The following is a 19,611-nucleotide window of genomic DNA, read 5'->3' as shown; positions in this document are numbered from 1 at the left end:
TACACCTCGTCTATGAAGAAAGGTTTCTTACTATCTGCCCTGTCTATGCCCCTCATCATTTGTATACCTCAATTAGGCTAATGAAATATTTCACTCAGTGGTGTTAGGCATTAAGCATAAAGTTTGGAAATACATATTATAAATTACTTAATATAGTGCTACTCTATATTTAATCTTTCCTGTATGACTCTACTATATGAAGCCACCTATAATTTACAGATTAATTATCTAATGAATATTAGATTTTTTTAAAATCATTTTTGTTACAATTTCCATCCCCATTTCTGGGCTCCAGTCTGGAAGGTAGATTCAATCAGCCATTTATCAGGCTACTCATTGTTCATTCATTGGAGCAGGTATTGACTTGCACATTCTTAAATGAGATGTAGAAAGGAATTCCAGTGCAACGTCATTTAATTAAAAGTAAACCGCTGAACTTTAATATTCTTTAAATTCAGACTACATTTTGAATTTAATTAGCAATACTTAGAAATTGTGTCAGGCAAATAACAGTTAGTATAGAAACTATTACAAAAGTCTAGAATGGGTTGAGAGTTTATACTGTGTGATCCAAATTATATTTACAGCAATCTAAAACCACACTCATACATGCATATAAAAATACATTTCTCTTGACAGTCAATTTATTTCAATGAACTCACTGCCAGGTTCACCTGTAAGCTTAGAAATCTGTGGATATTTCAGAGTCATGTATCAGATGGATTGTCAGGTCTTTGCCAGGGATTGTAGGTTACACTTGCTTATTGTAGTTATTGCCAGGGATCATGGGAGGAATCTGCATTGAGTCATTCAGATTGGGAATATGTTTTTGAAAGAATCATAACTTGGGGTGTAAGGAGATCCAGAAGCCACATAGAATTGAGAGTCCATGGCCCCGCCCAAGCAGACCACTAATCAGATGGGCTTGGATGGCACCAAATTGTCTACAGCTCGGAGTCGTTTGCTGGCATGGGTTGCAAGGTGCATCTCCAGTGAACTAAAGAAAGGAAGTGGAACCTGCTACAATAAAACTATTTGAGGAAGGAAAAGAGAGTGAAGATTTACAAAGTAGCAACACAATGAGTAGAAGGTATGGAGGAAATATGGTTTTAGAAGAAAAAATTCCATGCTGTTCCATTTTTATTCACATCATCTTGTGAATTTGGATATTTCTCAGATAGAAAGCTGATTTTCAGGAGATGCTGAACTGTCGTCAGATGAACAGGAAGTTTCAGATAAGAAACAGATCAGAGCCTTGACCAACATGGTAAAAGAGTAAGTCAGTGCTCTGGAAAGGGAGGTTAGGGCAGTCTCCACAGTTGGAGAAGGCATTGAAAGAGAATAAACTGCTCAGGAAGAGGTTTCAAGCTATGCTACTAACACAAAAGAAGACAATGAAGATACACAGCATGGAAGACAAACAGAATGGTTAAAAAATCTTCCACACAAATTAATGCTGGGTTATCTCAAAATATTCAAGATATTAGAATTCCTGCTCTCAAGTTGGCCTAGCATTTTAGGGTATTCTATTTATTTAATTTGGTGGTGAATTTTTTGCAGCATTGGTATTGGAATAAAGTTAAGGTATTAAAGTGAAAGGTTAGTTCATTGTTATCCATGTAGCAGATATATTCAAAATGAATAGCACACAAACAAGCAATATTTGCATATGAAAATTGTTCTGATACAGATACAACCCTTGAAAGTGGTTATGAAGGACCAACAGAGGTGACACAAAATAGGTAATATGGTGATACAGTTTGCATCACAAGTAAAGACACTAGTTTTCTCTTTCGTCCCAAGGATGTGCAGATTGGTAGATTAACTGGCCATAATAAATTGCATTGATGCGTAGGTGAATGGCAAGATCTGGAGGGAGTTCACGGGAATGTGGGGAGAATAAAATGGGTTTAGTGTAGGATTACTGAATGGATGTTTGATGGTTGGTGCAGACCCATTGGACTGAAGGGCCTGTTTCCATGTTGCTTCACTCTATGACTCTGTGCCACAACATTAATTTTGGATGGGTCAACATCTCCCAAGGATTCCCAGTGTCAGTGATAAAGAAATAAAGGAGAGTGGAAAAGTATTAGGAAAGTTGGACAAAAACCACAAGACTGACCCAAAAACAAAATGGACTTCAGGAATGGAATCACTACTGGAAGCAGTACGATGGACTCAAGATCAGAAAAAAGTCAGCTCTCTGAAGCCAAGGTATGATAGAGGTTGATGGCAAAAGTTGGTCCAAACAAGAGACATACGGTAAGGGAATGAACATACAAATTAGGATGAGGAATGGGTCTTTCAGTCTCTCAAATCTGCTATGCCACTTAAAATCATGGCTTATCTGATTGTAATCTCAACACCACATTTCCTTCTACCCAATGGTAACCTTTCATTCTCTTTCTTATCAAATATTTATCTAGCCCAGCCTGTCCAACCTTTCCCTACAAGACAACCTGTCTGTTATGTCTAGGAAACCTTATCTGATTCCAATGAATTAACAACCTCAAGGAAAATAATACTGTATTCCAGATGTGATCTAATCAATACCCTAAATACCTGAGGCATAACCTCCCTACTTTCATATTAAATTGTCCTTGCAACAATGACCTTCTATGAGCATTCCTAATTACATGCAATACATGTATACTAGCCTTTTGTGATCATGCAACAGGACACCTAAATCCCTCTTCATTAGAGCTCTGCAATCTCTCGCCATCTAAATAATACTTTATTATTTTCAGGAAAAAAAAGACAGTTACACGTTTCCATTTGCCAGATCTTTGCCCATTCTCGAGCCGTTAGCCCTTTATAGCCTTGTTATATCCTACACAATTTACTTCCCTACTTATCTTTGTGTCATCAGCAAATTTAGCTAATGACTCAAAGTTTAAAGAGAAAATAGAATCATGGAGACATACAACACAGAAACAGGCCCTTCAGCCAAGTCTGTACTGATCTTCAAGCATCCATTTACACCAATCTTACATTAATCTTTTTTTAAATTCTCACACATTCTCAGGTGCTTAAGGACACTAATGTCTAGTTCTGGGTATGTGGTTTTAAAGGACATGTTCTGCAGTCTTAGATCTTAGGGGTTGGTGCAGACAGTCACTGGGCCATGATGGACCATGACTGTCATCATGCAAGTTATCCATCAGACTGTTTATTGTAGCTCATGGAACTTCAGATTAGTCCATAAAAGAGGCAACAAGCAGAATTAAGGCCCATCAATTTAGTTCCTAATCTGGGAAATGAAAGATTAGGCCCCAGGCAGCCAGTAGATCATGTGTCCTCTTGATACACTGTTGTCCCACAGGAGATGGGGCAGAGCAGGCCAGGGTAGATGGAGAGTTCCAGAGGAGGCAAGAGCCCAAGATAGATGCCTTCAATGGGAAAGCTGTGGATATATTCGTAGCAAAGTCAAAAATGTAAAGAAAAAGGAGAGAATTACTGTTTACAAATTGGAGAAAAAGAGAGGAAAGTCAGGATGAAAGACGGCATGGAAACAAAAGTAGGAAGACTTAAAAGGCACCTAAGTACTGACCTTGAATTCATACATTTAGCAGTGTGCTAAATATGTTGTATGGTTTCTGTTGTAGCTGTTGGACTTATTAAATGTTTGTATTAAGATTTATGTAAATTGTGTACTGCACGGAGCATGTTCAAAGTTGGAAAGATAATTATGTTAATGCAACAATGATAGAGGCAGTTGCCAGATCAAATGTGTATGAGAACTACCTAATGATTTATTGAAATCACTAATGTCTGAAATGGATATTTTGGAGATGTTCAGTAGTGTCCTAAATTAAGAATTTTGTAGAAGAGAATATTAAAAAAAGCTGAGTAAATTTGCATTTGGTTAAGTGTATTACTGTGTATGCATGCAAGTCTCCAAAACATCCATTAATTCATTTCTGTAAAGTATTATCTGAATGGTACAAGTTAATATACATAGATGGTTTGCACAGGTTTGTTATCTCTTTCTAAAGTTAGGCATTCCATCTATCAACTTTATTTTGTTTCACTAGATATTTAGCATGTTATTTTTAAAGAAATTTTGAAATAAGATATTTATTAACACATCTGGAATTATGCGCCATGGTGGCGCCAATTCTCCAGGTAATTTTTTGAAGGCATTCATTCACTCCACCACCGATGCACAGTAGAAGTAGTTTTTCTGGTCTGCTTTTCCCTCCTATATACTGGGCTTCCCCTTTTCCTATCTTCCGTCCTGAAGAAGGGTCCTGACCCGAAACGTTGACTGCCTGCTTTTCTCCATGGATGCTGCCCGGCTTGCTGTGTTCCTCCAGCATCATCATGTTTTTCATCTAGATTCCAGCATCTGCAGTCCTTTGTTTCTCCTGTACCATCTACAGGATGCACTGCAGCAGCTCACCAAGGCTCCTCAGGGAGCACCTTCCAAACTCACAACATCTACTAGCAGGTTGCAAGGGCACAGCAAAAAGGGAAGCAAAAACATGGGAACACCACCATCTTGAAGTTTCCCTCCAAGCCTGACACCATCCTGACTTGGAACTATATTACCATTCCTTCACTGGGTCAAAATCATGGAACTCCCTCCCTGACAGCATTGTGGATGAAGGCAGCTCACCATCACCTTCTCAAGGGCAATTAAATGCTGGTTCAGCCTGTAAAGCCCACATCCCTTGAATAAAAAAAGTAAAACAGCAAGTGGGAGTATGCCTTTAAGACCTCAATATGCCACTTAGTGTCCTCTCGATGAATGGTTGTATCTCACACTCCTGTTTAGTGTGAGAATAGTTGCCTTCAGTAAGGAATGTTGTTTTGATTTCAGACAGCAATGTTTAAGAAACTCACAGACCTTATTGGGGAGAAGTGGACCAACCCTGTCCATAACAAAAAAGGAAGAAAATAATTTTGAAAGCCGACTGGGCCACATGCCCCGAAGTAAATTAAAAAATACTAAAACACTTGAAATCACGCACTTTTTAAAAAAAAACCAATTAACCAATACTTACCAAAGTTGCCTTACAACCCTCCCCTTTCATCTAAGTGAATGCACTACATCCAATCTAATGCAGGATCTTCAAGCACTTTCTCCGCTGTTAAATGTTGGCAGGCACGGTAGTGCTGCGGTTAGCCTGACGCTATTTACAGCGCCAGGACCCAGCCACTGTCTGTAAGGAGTTTGTACGTTCTCCCCGTGGGTTTCCTCCGGGTGCTCCGGTTTCCTCCCACATTACAAAGATGTACGGGTTAGGAAGTTGTGGGCATGTTATGTTGGCGCCGGAAGCATGGCGACACTTGCGGGCTGCCCCCAAAACACTCTACGCAAAAGATTCATTTCACTGTGTGTTTCGAAGTACGTGTGATTAATAAAGATACCTTAAATAAGCCGTACTCATAAGAGCACAGTTAGCTGCCCAGGCTAACCTGACAGCAGCTTCCACAGTTCTGTATAACCATTGAAGTTACTGTCAGTTACTTGGGAAAACGATGACAAGTTCTGACGTTTGCGAAAAAAAAATTACCTGGAGAATCGGGGCTAATTGCTAATTGCAGCTCTTGTCCTGACGCCTGAAAAAGTCTGCCTCCGTCTTTCCTCAGTGAGGGATCGCCCCTTCTCTCTCTCCCCCTCCTCAGTGAGGGGCGCGTAATTCCAGATATGTTAATAAATATCTTATTTCAAAATTTCTTTAAAAATAACGTGCTAAATACCTAGTGAAACAAAATAAAGTTGATAGCAAACTTAACTTTTGGAGTGAAGCAAACGCGTCTCTCCCGCAGGTGCCCGTTGTTAAAGCGAGATTAACATTAGGACAAAACACTTCGGAATAGGATACAGAATCGGCGAGTATGAGGATGCAAATCCATTCAGACACAGGTGGTGCTTGCTGTTTGAAGTGGGTGACAGTGCCATGGATTAAATTCTTTCACGTAAGTGAAAACTAACAAGCTTTACAGACTTCAGTGAGACTCGGTCCCGACGCAAACGTGTCTTACCCTGCTCTATAATAAGCACACCGACACGGTTAAATTAGCGCTGGGAACATCCAAACCCCAACCACAGGAATCTTGTCCACTCTCTTCCGCCATAGTTGCAGCTTCCTCGTCACCATAACAACTGCAGCGAACCCGGACCCTTCGTCTCAGAACCTGATTCAAATTTTAGCCAATGAGAGCGAGCGTTCGCCTAATTTATGCAACCGCCGTTGGTGCGGAGTTTGAAGGGCTGAGCGAGCCTGCGGATGGGCGGCGTGTCACCGGACGCACGGCCAGTCGGCGCGGAGAGCGCAGGCGCCACCGGACCAGCCGGCAGCACCGTGAGTGTTAACCGACGGGGGCGATCCCTCACTGAGGAAAGACGGAGGAGGAAGGGGATCCCTCCTGAGGAGGAGGAGAGAGAAAAGGGGCGATCCCTCACTGGGGAAAGACGGAGGAGGGGACGATCTCTCACTGAGGAGGGGGAGAGAGAAAAGGGACGATCCCTCACTGGGGAAAGACGGAGGAGGAAGGGGATCCCTCCTGAGGAGGAGGAGAGAGAAAAGGGGCGATCCCTCACTGGGGAAAGACGGAGGAGGGGACGATCTCTCACTGAGGAGGGGGAGAGAGAAAAGGGGCGATCCCTCACTGGGGAAAGACGGAGGAGGGAGGGGAATCCCTCTGGGGAAAGACGGAGGAGGGAGGGGAATCCCTCTGAGGAAAGATGGAGGAGGAAGGGGATCCCCCCTGAGGAGGAGGAGAGAGAAAAGGGGCGATCCCTCACTGAGGAAAGACGAAGGAGGGGACGATCTCTCACTGAGGAGGGCGAAAGAGAAGAGGGGCGATCCCTCACTGGGGAAAGACGGAGGAGGGGACGATCTCTCACTGAGGAAGAACGGAGGAGGAAGGGGATCCCTCACTGAGGAGGGGGAGAGAGAGAAGGGGCGATCCCTCACTGAGGAGGGGGAGAGAGAGAAGGGGCGATCCCTCACTGAGGAGGGGGAGAGAGAGAAGGGGCGATCCCTCACTAAGGAGGGAGAGAGAGAGAAGGGGCGATCCCTCACTGAGGAAAGACGGAGGCAGACTTTTGAAAAAGGGCAGGCGTCAGAACAAGGGCTGCAATTAGCAAATTACTTCAAATTAGGTAAACGGAGCGCATTGCTCTTTAACTCTTGAAATGAAAGAAAGACATCAAGTGTTTTAACTTTGCGCGCACTGCACTAATTCCCCGGTTTCAGACCCGCTGCCGTCACTGGTGAAGTAACTGGGAATGGAAATGCGGGGGGTTGTGCCCAGGATAACTGCAACTGGGAGCGTAGCAAAAGTTGGTATCTTTTGAGTGTACTGTACGGGTGCAAACGTGTTCCGCGGGTAATTCCAATGCACCCAAATTTCATACGGTTTGATGCCTGCCTGTTTTTGGGAGCCTGATGTCTATCTCATTGATGTTTTTCAGCACACACTTCAGTTTCATACACCACAACGTGGTGGAATTACCAGCTGCTAACAGCAAACAAGGACTCAGAAGTCCTTTTAATCTATAGTGAATATCCGAGCCACATTCTTAACCAGAGTTAAAAGGATCTAAGAATGGTGAACTAGAATCAAATCAGATACAGAATGAGGAAAACGGGTTGGGGGATTATCAGATTAAGTGCGAGACAAAATTTAAAGGAGTATTTAAAATTTTAAGTATGTTCATAAACACTTCGACACGTGGAAAGATTGAACCATCAGTGTTTCGTTTAATTTCTGGGCTAAGGAGGTTGATTAGCATTGCATATACCAATGTTGAAAGCATACAATTTTGTGTATAATTTTGATCTTGTCTAAAAATAAGGGATATACTTGGTATAGAGAGAGTGCAACAAATATTATCAAGATCAGTTCTTGGGATAGCTGATCTGTCATGAGGAGATATTGAGTAGGCCTGGCCTCTACTCTCAGATGAATGAGAGGTGATCTCACTGAAACAAACAAAATTCTTAAAGGAAACATAAAAACTGCAGATGCTGGAATCTGGAGCAAAAAAAAACAAACTGCTGTGGAATTCTTAAAGGGCTTGACAAGGTAGATACAAGTAGGATGCTTCCCCTTGGCTGCAAGCCTAGGACTTGATGTCACTATCTCAAAATAAGGAGGCCATTTAGGACTGAAGACATTTCTCCTCTCAAAGGATGGTGAGTCTTTGGAATTCTCTGACTTGGAAAACTGTCGGGGCTTAGACATTTAATTCAAAACTGAAACCAATAGATTTTTTGGTTATCAGTGGAATTGGAACATATAGTGTTGAGTGGTAGACCAGCTGTGAGCTAGATGTAGGCCTCTTTTTGTTTTGGTCCTATTTCTTGTGTTTTATGTCCTCTCGATTGCATATCCAATGTCATGAGCTTAAGGGATGACTAATATTGCAAATCTATCAAGTTCTTACAAAGTAATGAAGTGAAGGATGAGATGAAGTATACAAAATTATGTAGAACATAGAATACCAAGTGAGACACTTTCTCCTTAGCAGAGTTGTCTATAAGCAGATGGCATAGGTTTAAAGTACATTGAGATCTTTAAGGGGATTTGAAGAGAGTGGTTAAAGTCTGGAACACATTGCCTTAGGGGTTTGTGGAAGCAGGTACTCTCAGAACACGTAAGAAATATTTAGATAAGCATTTGAAAAGTCATGGCATAGAAGACTACAGGCAGAGTGCTAGAAAATGGTAAGGTGATATGGGAGTAGCCACACACCTCCCCCCCCCCCCCCCCCCCCCCCACCCCTGCCAAAAAACATACTTAGCACTTTGCTTCTGGCAGTTGCTGTGCCTAACATCATGAGCACAGCAAAAGTCCGAAACAAAGCTTCTGGCAGGTGGACACATCTTCCAAGTCACATTAATGCCAGAGTGCTGAAACATCTCCATCTTTTTCTTCAAGCCTCACTGTACAGTTTTGTTTCCCTTTCCATTTTCTTACCTGTTACACGTATCCTGGACACAAGATCAAAGCCCTTTTGATTAATCTTCAATCCACTTACATTACTTCCACATTCTTTCCCTTGGCATAGCACAACATTTTGACAGATTTTATTACAGCGTTTCACAATGGGAGGAATATATTTACTAATGAGAGATTGGATTTATTTATTTCAGTTATGAGGAACACTGAAAGGGGCCTCCAATAGTTTCAAATTCAAGCAATTAACATACAATGTGAATATAATGGATTTCTCTTCCTACTACACACAAACGTGAACCTAAACAGTTTGTCATTCAACAACCTAATTAAGCACTTGGAGCAGAACAAAAAGAAACAAATGGAATTGAAATCATAGTTGCATTGTGGTTAGTTACTAAATCATACAAAGGAAGATTGATAAGGTATACTTCTGATGATTATGTTAAGTTAAACACAACAAGTATGGCACTGCATGGCAGAATGAAAAATTTGAATGGATTGTGAAAAAAGCTGAACTAAACACAAGCATATTATTTGACTCATTACCATTGCAAAATAGAAATATATATGCAAGGAGATTTTCTGCTTTTAAAGAAATTTCTAGTTAAATGCAAAATTTGCCATTGTTAACATAGAAATAATCTTTTTTTTTAAGAGCTATCAATATGACCAGCAAGCTAACATAATTATTGAAGTGGTATTATCCTTTGTTGTGCTGAAAGTAGAAGAGAACAACTAGATAATTAGGACTAGATTTTCATGAGGTTGTTTCCAGTTGTATTACAAGAAAACAGAGTTTATTTCCAGTCCTTCTTAAAGAAACTATTTAAAATTGCTTCCATTTAAACTTTTTTAACCATAATTTCTACCAGTAACTGCATGTTAAACCTGCAGGATCACAAAAGAGATTGAAAGTAGCACACAAGTATGGAACCTTCCATGTTTAAATTTCTATGTCAGCTATCTGCAATCTTTTGAAGAATGAATAAATAATGTAGTATTAAGTCATTCTAGACAATTAATTATAGCTTGAGTTACTCAGTCTTTTAAATATTTTAATGTGATATCAAATAAAGGTTTCTATTATTTGCTTTCAGGTTTAAAAACAATTGAAGGATCAGGTTCAGTCAGTAAGCTATCTCCTTTGCTGCAGTAATCTGATTTTGGCACTAATGGCAGCCCTTAGTTTATGGTTGCACACCACAGAAATTGTAGGTGGGTCAATCATAATAAATAGAAGAATGAGAGGTGATATTATTAAAACATACAAAATTCTTGCAGTGCTTGTAAAGATAGATACAAGGATAAAAGCTGATGTGTCTAGAATCATGGATCACAGTTCATTCAGGGCAGAGCTGAGATGACATTTGAGGTAAAAACAGGAAATGCTGGAAACATTCTGCAGGTCAGGCAGACCTGTGAAAAGAAACAGAATGTTTCAATCAAAACCCTTCATCAGTACTGGAAAAGAGGAGAACAAATTAGTTTTAAGTTGCAGAGAAGGTTAGAAAGATATATAGGACAAGGGGAATATCTCTAAGTTGGGGACAAATTGCAGAGGTCATTCAGTTGATAGGGGCAGGTAGAGAGAGGGAAAAATATAGAACAAAAGCTATGAGAAGAGGGCAACTTGAGGTTGAGAATACCAGCAAAAGGACATGAAAAGCTGCGAAATGCAGGGCTAGAGGACATGCCCAACATATCAGGCTATGCCAATGGAGAAGGAGAAACTGAGCCAATATTCATAATTGAATGACTTACAGCAGAAATGGCAGTTGTGATACAGACGAAGTGAATTCAGTATTATGTCCATAGATGGAAGATGAAGTGCTGTTCCTCAAGCTTACATTGGCCATCATTATAACAGTTCAGGAGATCAGATAGGTCAGTGTTGGAATGGGAGTGAGAATTTAAAGTGGTAGGCAACAAGGAGCTCTGAGTGGCCCTTGCAGACTGAATACATATGCTCTGCAAAGTAGTCACCCAATCTGCCTTTAGTTTCTTTGTTGTCGAGGAGTTCACATTGTGAACACTGGATAGGAAGAAGTGCAAGTAACTTGCTTCACTTGGAAGAACTGTTTGCATTCCTGGATGATAGGAAGTGAAGTGGTAAAAGCACAAATATGACATCTCCTGCATTGTATGGGAAAATGCCGTGAGAAGGGTAGTGGTTGGTGGGCAGGGAATAATGGACCAGAACAAAGAAAGAAACAATGTGGATGACCTTTCTCTCTTTCCCAGGTCTAATAAAGGATATTTGACCTGAAACATTAACTCCATTTCTTTTTCAATTGATGTTGCCTGACTGCTGAGCATTTCCAGCATTTTCTGTTTCTACAGTATATTTTTGTTTCATGAGAAGAAAGTTTTCCATCTAATGGCTGGAGGAAATCCTTGAACCAAGAGGGCTGCAGAAGATTGGTTGCTGCCTACATTTATGACCGAGCAATGTACTTTTCGTTAGTCAGGTCTATGGGATTAATGCAGAAAGGTGATACTGAGGTTAAAACATCAGCTGTAAGCATCAAATGGTGGAGTAGACACACGTTGCCAAATAGCCTACTCCTGCTTCTGTTTCTCTTGTTTTAATAGTTTTGTAATGTTGTCAGGTTGCTATTTCAAAATCCTGAACTCCGTAAGCACTTCCAAATTTAAAAAGACGTACAACTGGAAGCAAATTGCAGATGGTGGTGTTCATCTATGGTTGCAGCCCCTGAGGTTCCTTGTCATGGAGGTGGTGGGTTTCGGAAATAATATTAAAGAAGCCTTTGTGAGTTCCTGCAATGAACCTAGTGGACGAGACACATTGTGGCCACATTGCACCAGTAGTGGAGGCTACAAATGTTTCAAGGTGGGAAATAGGGTGCCAATCTGGTGCATTGCCTTGGCCTGAATTTTATTGAGGTTCTTGGGTATTGTTAGAGCTGCTCACATCCAGACAAGTAGGGAGTGCTCCATCACATTTCAGATGGCAAAAAGGATTTGGGGAGTCATGAGATGTGTCACCTGCACTTAACCCACTCTATTAACCACAGTATTTTTATGGCTTGTCCAAATAAGTGTGGTCTCTGGTGAACTTTCCTGTTTTTATGCTCCTTAAAGGCTGAAAACTCCAGGTTTCCCTAACCATCAATGATGAAATCTGGCCCTCTAGTTTAAAACTTACTGAAGTTACCTTTATTGCTACAATGTATACTATTTTAATATTTTCTGAGCAAACTTCTTAAAATTAGTCTGTTTTATTTAAATACAACACTAAATTTTAGTCATGTGGTAATAAGGAGGTTTTATGCAGAAAGTACGCAGCATGTATATCTGTGAAGTAGACATGATACGCTTGCTACACAGCTAGTAAATGTAGTACTACGTAATTTCAGTACTTGTGAAACAAATTGGCACAAGGTCACCACATATCATATTGATACAATACTTTAAAAATTACATTCTACTTTTGTATTAAGTATATAGTTACTGATTGAATATTTGGCAAGTAATGCTTTTAAAGTGCATTCAAATATTAAGTATAGTAACCCTGTTTTGATGTTCCTATTTTCTGTCCTGCATAGATTATTCAAGTTCTAGAGTATTTATTTCAGATTTCAATGATGGCATATACTGGAATAGCACAAGTACATAACTAGCATTATAATTTCTGTTAATTTAGGAAAATGGAATACTTTGAAGCAGATATTAACCTTGATACCACAGATGAATTGGATACAGAATACAGTGAAGACTTTTTAGAGAAAATGGATGATTGTCAGTTTGTCAGCTATGTGGAGAGCCACTGTAATAATTTGCAAAAATCATATGGCATCACAGAAGATGAATGGATCAAACACAGGAATAAGAATTCTTTAATATGGGAGAAATCATTTGAACATGAAATACTTCTAGATGTGGATGATGATTTCAACTTGAATTTTAATGATATATGTGATTCCTATACCATCTGCCTTTCTCAGTCATCAGCAGAAGATGTTAGTGTTAACCTTACACCAGGTTTGTAAATGTGACCTTTTTTTGTGAGGAGTTTCCCTTGATAATGTTCTCATGGGTAAGAAAATATTGAGAGGATATTGAAGTAGTACATCCATTCATCAATGGTCACCAGATAAATGAGGACTATCTTTGTTATTCTCTCACTGTGACATATAATCAATAATACAAATTTTAGTTGCTCTGTAAAATTAACCAAGATGTAACATTAAAAATCAATATATTGAATGTTTTGCATTCACTTGTACATCGCCTATCCAACACTGTAACTGCTTTCCTGGCTCTTACATAAAATCAGAAGTGATACAGTGACTAAAACTTTAAAAAAATACAGTCAACCATGTGAAGGAACTCTTCTGCTAGATCTTTTATTCTTCTTCCCTTTCAAATGTCTGAACTTAAAATAATGGACTTCAAGATGTTAACAAGACTAATGTGTTTTTTTTTCTTAATTAGTAATTGTACATAACGTAATCAGGTTCTAAATTCCTTTAATACTAATCCTGGTGGCTACAAGTCCAATTATGAAGAACATAGTAAAAATAGTTGACTAATTGCTTGCTTTAATTAAATTTAATGCTGCTGCAATTCAGATTTCTCCCCTTAGTTTTATTTGTGCTCAGAAAATCCAACTAGGCAGTTTCAATGGACTGATCTGTGTCTTTGGACTGAAACTTGTATACCTCATGCCTAAGGTGAATAGAAGAATTGAATAAATAGGTTTTAAGCAAGGTTAAAAGAGAATAAAGGCAAAGGTAGGAATCCGGAAAGTGTAGAAATAGACAAAGTTCAAAGAACACTAATTTCATAGATGGTTGAGGCACTGGAACATAGAACAGTACAGTACAGGTACTTCGACCAACAATGTCTGTGCCAACTATGGTGCTAATTTAAAATAATCGCATCTGCCTGCACATAATCTATATCCCTCCATTCCCTGCCTGTTCATGTGCATGTCTAAATATCTCTTAACCATTGCTATTGTATCTTCTTCTACCACCTCCCCTGACAGCGTATTCCAGGCACCTACCACTCTGTGTTAAATAAAAACTTGCCTCAAAAATCTTCTTTAAACTTTCCCCCTCTAACCTTAAAGCTATGCCCTCATGTATTTAATATTTCTACCCTGGGAAAAGATTCTGGCTATTTACCCTATCAATGTCTCTCATAAAAGTATATACTTTATATCAGTCCACCTACATTTTTGTCCAAATCATTTATATATAATCGCAAGCAACAGAGGTCACAGCATTGATCCCTGTGGAACACCTCTGGTCACAGACCTCCTGTCAGAATAACATCTTTCCACCACTACCCCCTGTCTTCTATGGCCAAGCCAATTTTGAATCCAGTCTATCAAGTCTATCCCATGTGCCATAATCTTTTGAATCAGCCTACCATGACGTATGTTGACAAATGCTTTATAAAGTCCATGTATACAACATCCACTGCCCTACCCTTAACAATTGTCTTCACCTCCTCAAAACAAAAATAGAATAGTTGTGCAGATAGGAAGAGAGGGAGCAGGGATTTAATGCCAAAAGGCAAATTTTAAAATTGAAATTTTAGTGGACTGGGACCCAGTGTAGATTTGCAGGTACAGAGAGTATGACTAATTGGGTAAGGACACAAAGCAGAAAGAATGCTTCCCCCCCCCCCCCCCACCCCCTTCTCTTTGAAGATGAAAGACAATCAGGTCTGTAATTTCATGAATTATATTTGGTCATTTGTGAGTAAAGATATAAAATTTGGCACTTATTTATTGTACTCTTAATAGGAAGTGAACACTTGATAATGTGAGTGATCTGAGATCAGGTGGTTTTAAAGGAACTAAAATACAACACGTGAATATGTTGAGCTTTCCTAAAATGTAGATATTCAGTGATGGGGAAAATTGCTAACTTCAAGAAGTTCCAAGAGATCCAATAGACTCGCTGGGCACTGTGTTGAGCCAAAAATTCTATGAAATGTCAATCTGAAACCATTTGAAAGCACTAAGGGGTAGTGCAGTGAAGTTTCCAGGAACATGTCCAGTGGTATTTAAAAAGCTGGCTACACTTGTCCTGCCAACAGAGCCATCACCAAGTACTATTTAACTTAAGATTTTGATTGATTTTGGAGTTGCATCAGCTATTTTATATTCATTTGGAGAAAGAGTATTCTTTTGATCTAACACTATTATCTTAAATTTAAATGCAATTACAAAGAAATGAACGCTAAAGTGGACTCTAAAAATAAAGGTAAGATAAAAGGTAAGGTGGCAGACGATTAAAGAGGTATTTAATAAATCTCAACAAAGATGTCTTCCATTGCGAAATAAAGACTCAGAGGGGAATTATCCATCTGTGCCTAAAGGAGTTAAATTGGGGGGGGGGGGGGGGGGGGGGGAGAGCAGATAATGCCACAAAGGATAATGTAGGCCAAAAGATGGAAAACTTTAGAAACTAGCAAAGGATGACCAAAGCAAAAGAGAACATAAATTAGGAGAGTAAGCTAACAGAAATATAAAAATAGAAATTAAAAGCTTTTACGTGTGGATGAAAAGGAAGAGAGTAGCTAAGGTAAATGTTGGTCCCTTAAAGATAAGACCAGGTAATGAATTAAAAAAAATAAGATAAGATCTCTTTATTAGGGCAGAGACTTTTACAAGAAAAGGTAGTAGGCAAACCAATGGAACTAAAGGATAACAAGTCCAATCGAATTGATGGCCTGCGTCCTAGGATGTTTGAAGGAGTGGATGCTGAGACGATGGATGCATTGATTTGTAGTCTTTCAAAATTTCCTAGATTGGCAGCTGCAAATATGTCCCAATTCAAGAAAGGAGGGTGATAGAAAACAGGAGACTGTGGACCAGTTTGCCTGATTTCTGTCAAAGGGGAAAATGTTGAAATTCATTATTATTTGTGATTAAGTGGGGTGGATAAAAGAGGACCAACAGATGTAATGGATTTGTATTTGCAGAAACATTCAAAAAAGTGATACATAAAAAGGTTACCGCATAAGGTAAGTGGTCATGGAGTTGGGAAACTATATTTTAGCATGGATAGACGATTGGCTAACTAACAGAAATTAGAAAGTAGGGAAATATAGAGCTTCACATGCCCTAGGAATTTCATTGCACCCTGGTGTATAGGACAATAAACTAATCTGAATCTGAGAATTTTCTGCTGTGCAGATGAATCTGGAGCCATATATGAAATACAAAGTATGCAAATACAGCAGATAATTAGGAAGGCATGCGGAATGTTGGCTTTTATTGCAAAGAGGGTGGAGTATAAAAGTAGGCGAGTCTTGCTACAATAATGCGGAGTGTTTATGAAACTGCACCTGGATTACTGCATGTAGTTTTGATCTCATTAGAGGTAGGTCAGTGATTCTTGATTCCCAAGATGAAGGGGTTGATGTATGAAGAAAGGTTGAGGAAGTTTTGCTTATGCTCATTAGAGTTTAGTAGAATGAGAGTGATACTATTAAAACAAGTAAGATGTTGAGGGGCTTTGACAAAGTAGACGTTGAGAGAATGACCTTTGAGGTAATCGAGAAGCAGGGGGCACTGCTTCAGAATACAGGGTTGCCAAATTAAGATGGGGATGAGGAAGAATTTCTTCCCTCAGAGGGCATGAGTCTATGGAATTCTTTATCTACAAAACAACAAATTTCACGACATATGTCAGTGATAATAAACCTGATTCTGTGTTCTGGAGATTGAACCTTTACCATTTTCGAAGCAAAAATAGATTTTTGGTCTATCATGGTCTCAAGGGTTAGGGAAATTGGGCTGGAAAATGCAGCTGAAGCCAGTTCAGATCAGGTAAGATTGTACTAAATGGCAGAGCAACCTTGGGGCCACATCATCTAATCCTGCTCCTACTTCTTATGTTCTCTCATGGTCCATGCTGCAAATGAATCAAAATAATAATGATATGTAAAATAGGTGCATTGAATTGAATGTAATAATTAGTTCAAATCTATATAATTTGAAGAATAAAATGATGTAGGAAAATATTATTTCCTCATATTTTTGAGTTATAGGAAGATATTTTTGTAAATCTTAACCAATCAAGATAATTCATTTTTTATTTAACATGATAATAAACCAGTGTGTGATGACTCAGATGGAGACCGATGGTGATTAACATTACATTTAAAGACTTTACTGAAAATAAGGTTGTACTTCCACTTTGATAGTGCTTTTCTATTTCACAATAGATGATATATGCAAGATTGAAAAGGAATATAATGGCAGCGATGAAGCTGAAAGAATAAACACTGAAGAAATTAACTATCAACATAACCAAGATATTCACAGTTCTAACTATTCTGACGCGCATGATGAAACAAAAGATAATTTGGAAGGCTATAAATATCAGGACATAGCTGCCAGTACCAGTGATGAGGAACAGGAAGAGTTGCCTTATGACAGTAACTTAAAGAATGTTAGTGAACATCATACAGACATTGATTTAGGTAGCCATGTGCCACCATTATCCAGACTTCTTGGGAACCCATCAGGTAATGGTCCTGGTAGTGGAATGAGCCAAAATATCCCACTTAGAGATCAAAGATCAATTGTGAAAAATATGTTCTCCCAACAAGAAGTATCTGACACTAAACTGAATACAGAAGTTGAAGCTTCTAGTCATGAAAGTAAAAGAGAATTTAATGCTATTACATCAGAGCAGCCAGTTGATTTGTTGATACCTAGATATGGAACTAAAGCAGCAAAAGACTTTCAGCTTGGTGGTGGAAGATCAAGCATTTCTGAATCAGTTCAACATTACTTTTTTGAAGAAGATCAGGCACTTAGTTCAACTATGTACATTGACTCTGAGACTCTACCAGAGACCTCTTTTACAGATAGTATTGAAGAAACTGTTATTAAAAATCAAATTTCATCAAATTCCAACAATGAATTATTCATGAAAAATAACATTTTTTGTAAATCAGAAACTGACCTTTCAAAGAAAGAAGAGACAGATGGAAAATTTGAAAATAATGAACAATTGGTACAGGTGATAGGTAATTCTCACTGCAATAGATTTGCTGAAGTGAATGTGGAAAAAAATGGCACCTGCAGAGGAAAGACAAGTTATGGTCTAGAGACTCCACCAAAAGTAGTACAAGAAGAGAATGAACAAGCACCACTTAGTCATAAAACAGCATCAGAAACTGCTCAAAATCCAGTGTTAAAAATGGGAAGAACAATTTCTTATAATGAAATCAAATATGGCAAAGGAAAACAACATTATCCTCTACTTGACTTTTCCAAAGTTGCACCCAAGGTTAGAATTCCCAAGAGGAATACTTATAATAATTATAAATGTCCAAGATCAAGATTTAAAAAAACAAAATCTTCACCCAACTCATCAGAAAACCTCCACGCCATTCATAAATCAACAGTGGATGTACTGCAAAACATACCAGATAACACACAACTTTCAGTAATTGCTACAAAAACAGAAGTTAATAGTAAAAAACAACATGTGGAAGCAAATCAGACCCTTGAACATTTCCAACAATTGCAGGTAATATAAATTTTATGGTCAGATTTGTGTACTGTGCCATGCAATTTATGGGCCAATGGCAGCACCACATCTAACTGGTTCACTGACATCTTTGAGATACCATCAGCTATACATAATCCAACTGATTTGCCACTGTGCATGGGGCACAAAAGCTGTGTCTTGAATATTTTAATTCTGAAGTGGGGAAGAACATTTCTATTTTTCCTGGCTCCACAATAAGGTAAACCACCACATAGTGTTGTTGTTCATAGTCTAATTTGACAATTTAGTCTAATCTTACTTAAACAATATGACTAGTAGTAGTTTCAGGTGATAACTTGAATGCTTCCTTCCCTCACTGCCACAATGGGCAGTGCATTTCCAATGTTAAGTGAAGATGCACACACTGCTCCACTGGAATGCAAGGCACCTACTCTACATCTAGAAAGTGGACACTATACCATCAGTGTTATTACTACTTCACCATTCTTTTCCTGGTTTGATCTTGTGAAGAAAGATGCAGCCAATACAACAAAAATGTAGGTTGGAGTCTCTGCTTAAATGGTTACCAGTCTGTGATTTTCATAACCAGCTGCTTCAATGAGTGAATGTGATAATGAATACAGAAGGAAAAAAACCTTCAAATGTACATAATTTAACAAAATTATGCACAAAGGAACCTGCTCAGATTACTTAATGCAATATACCCAGTCTTGGTTTCCACACATCAGGAAAGCTAGAGATTGCTTGGTGAAGGTGTGGAGGATGGTGATCAGAAATTATATCAAATGATTATAGTTACTAGTATTAAACACAGTTTTATTTTCAAGAAGCTCTTGTTTATAAGGTATGTTTATTTTTTAATGAATTGCAATTTACCCACAGGTATATAATGTAAGTGATTTTAAATCGTTGTCAATATGGAGGCAGATATTTTGGATACCTATTTCCAGCAAGAATAAGTTGTTCCCTTGTCTTGTTCCAACCCAGCAAATGGAATAACAATTGACCTTCTAATTCGATGTAGAGAACATTGTTAAAACTATTGATCTTCTGTTTTCTTTGATGGTATTTTTAAATTTAAAAATTCACAACAATTTTATTAGAATTTGCCACCTATTCTTTTGTCAATATTATTGTCAGCAGAATTTTTTGGTCTGCAAGTTTCCAGAAAATTGCTCAGTCTTTATAT

At 38.7% G+C, this 19,611-nt stretch overlaps 2 protein-coding genes across 4 annotated transcripts in view; one reads left to right on the top strand and one right to left on the bottom strand.

The window, feature by feature from the left end:
• The window catches only part of gpsm2 (G protein signaling modulator 2), a 59,209-nt gene extending 53,115 nt beyond the window's left edge, over positions 1-6,094 (bottom strand). Inside the window, exon 1 of the mRNA XM_052010715.1 lies at positions 5,992-6,094. The gene's annotated coding sequence lies outside the window, so the exon portion shown is untranslated. The remainder of the gene's footprint in view (positions 1-5,991) is intronic.
• Positions 6,095-6,176: 82 nt separating this feature from the next.
• The window catches only part of LOC127567730 (uncharacterized), a 50,505-nt gene continuing 37,070 nt past the window's right edge, over positions 6,177-19,611 (top strand). For 2 of the 3 annotated variants that reach the window (XM_052010711.1, XM_052010708.1), the window contains exons 1-3: positions 6,177-6,311; positions 12,581-12,918; positions 17,125-18,440. In XM_052010711.1, the coding sequence (XP_051866671.1) occupies positions 12,585-12,918; positions 17,125-18,440 (1,650 nt within the window). In that variant the 5' untranslated portion in view covers positions 6,177-6,311; positions 12,581-12,584. Of the gene's footprint in view, positions 6,312-7,210; positions 7,295-12,580; positions 12,919-17,124; positions 18,441-19,611 lie in introns of those variants that run through there. The other variant, XM_052010709.1, reaches the window with a different exon arrangement.

Source organism: Pristis pectinata, chromosome 3 (assembly GCF_009764475.1).
Source record: "Pristis pectinata isolate sPriPec2 chromosome 3, sPriPec2.1.pri, whole genome shotgun sequence".
NCBI lineage: Eukaryota > Metazoa > Chordata > Chondrichthyes > Rhinopristiformes > Pristidae > Pristis > Pristis pectinata.
The sequence above is the reverse complement of the archived record's forward strand: the minus strand, read 5'-3'. Positions and strand labels throughout refer to the sequence as shown.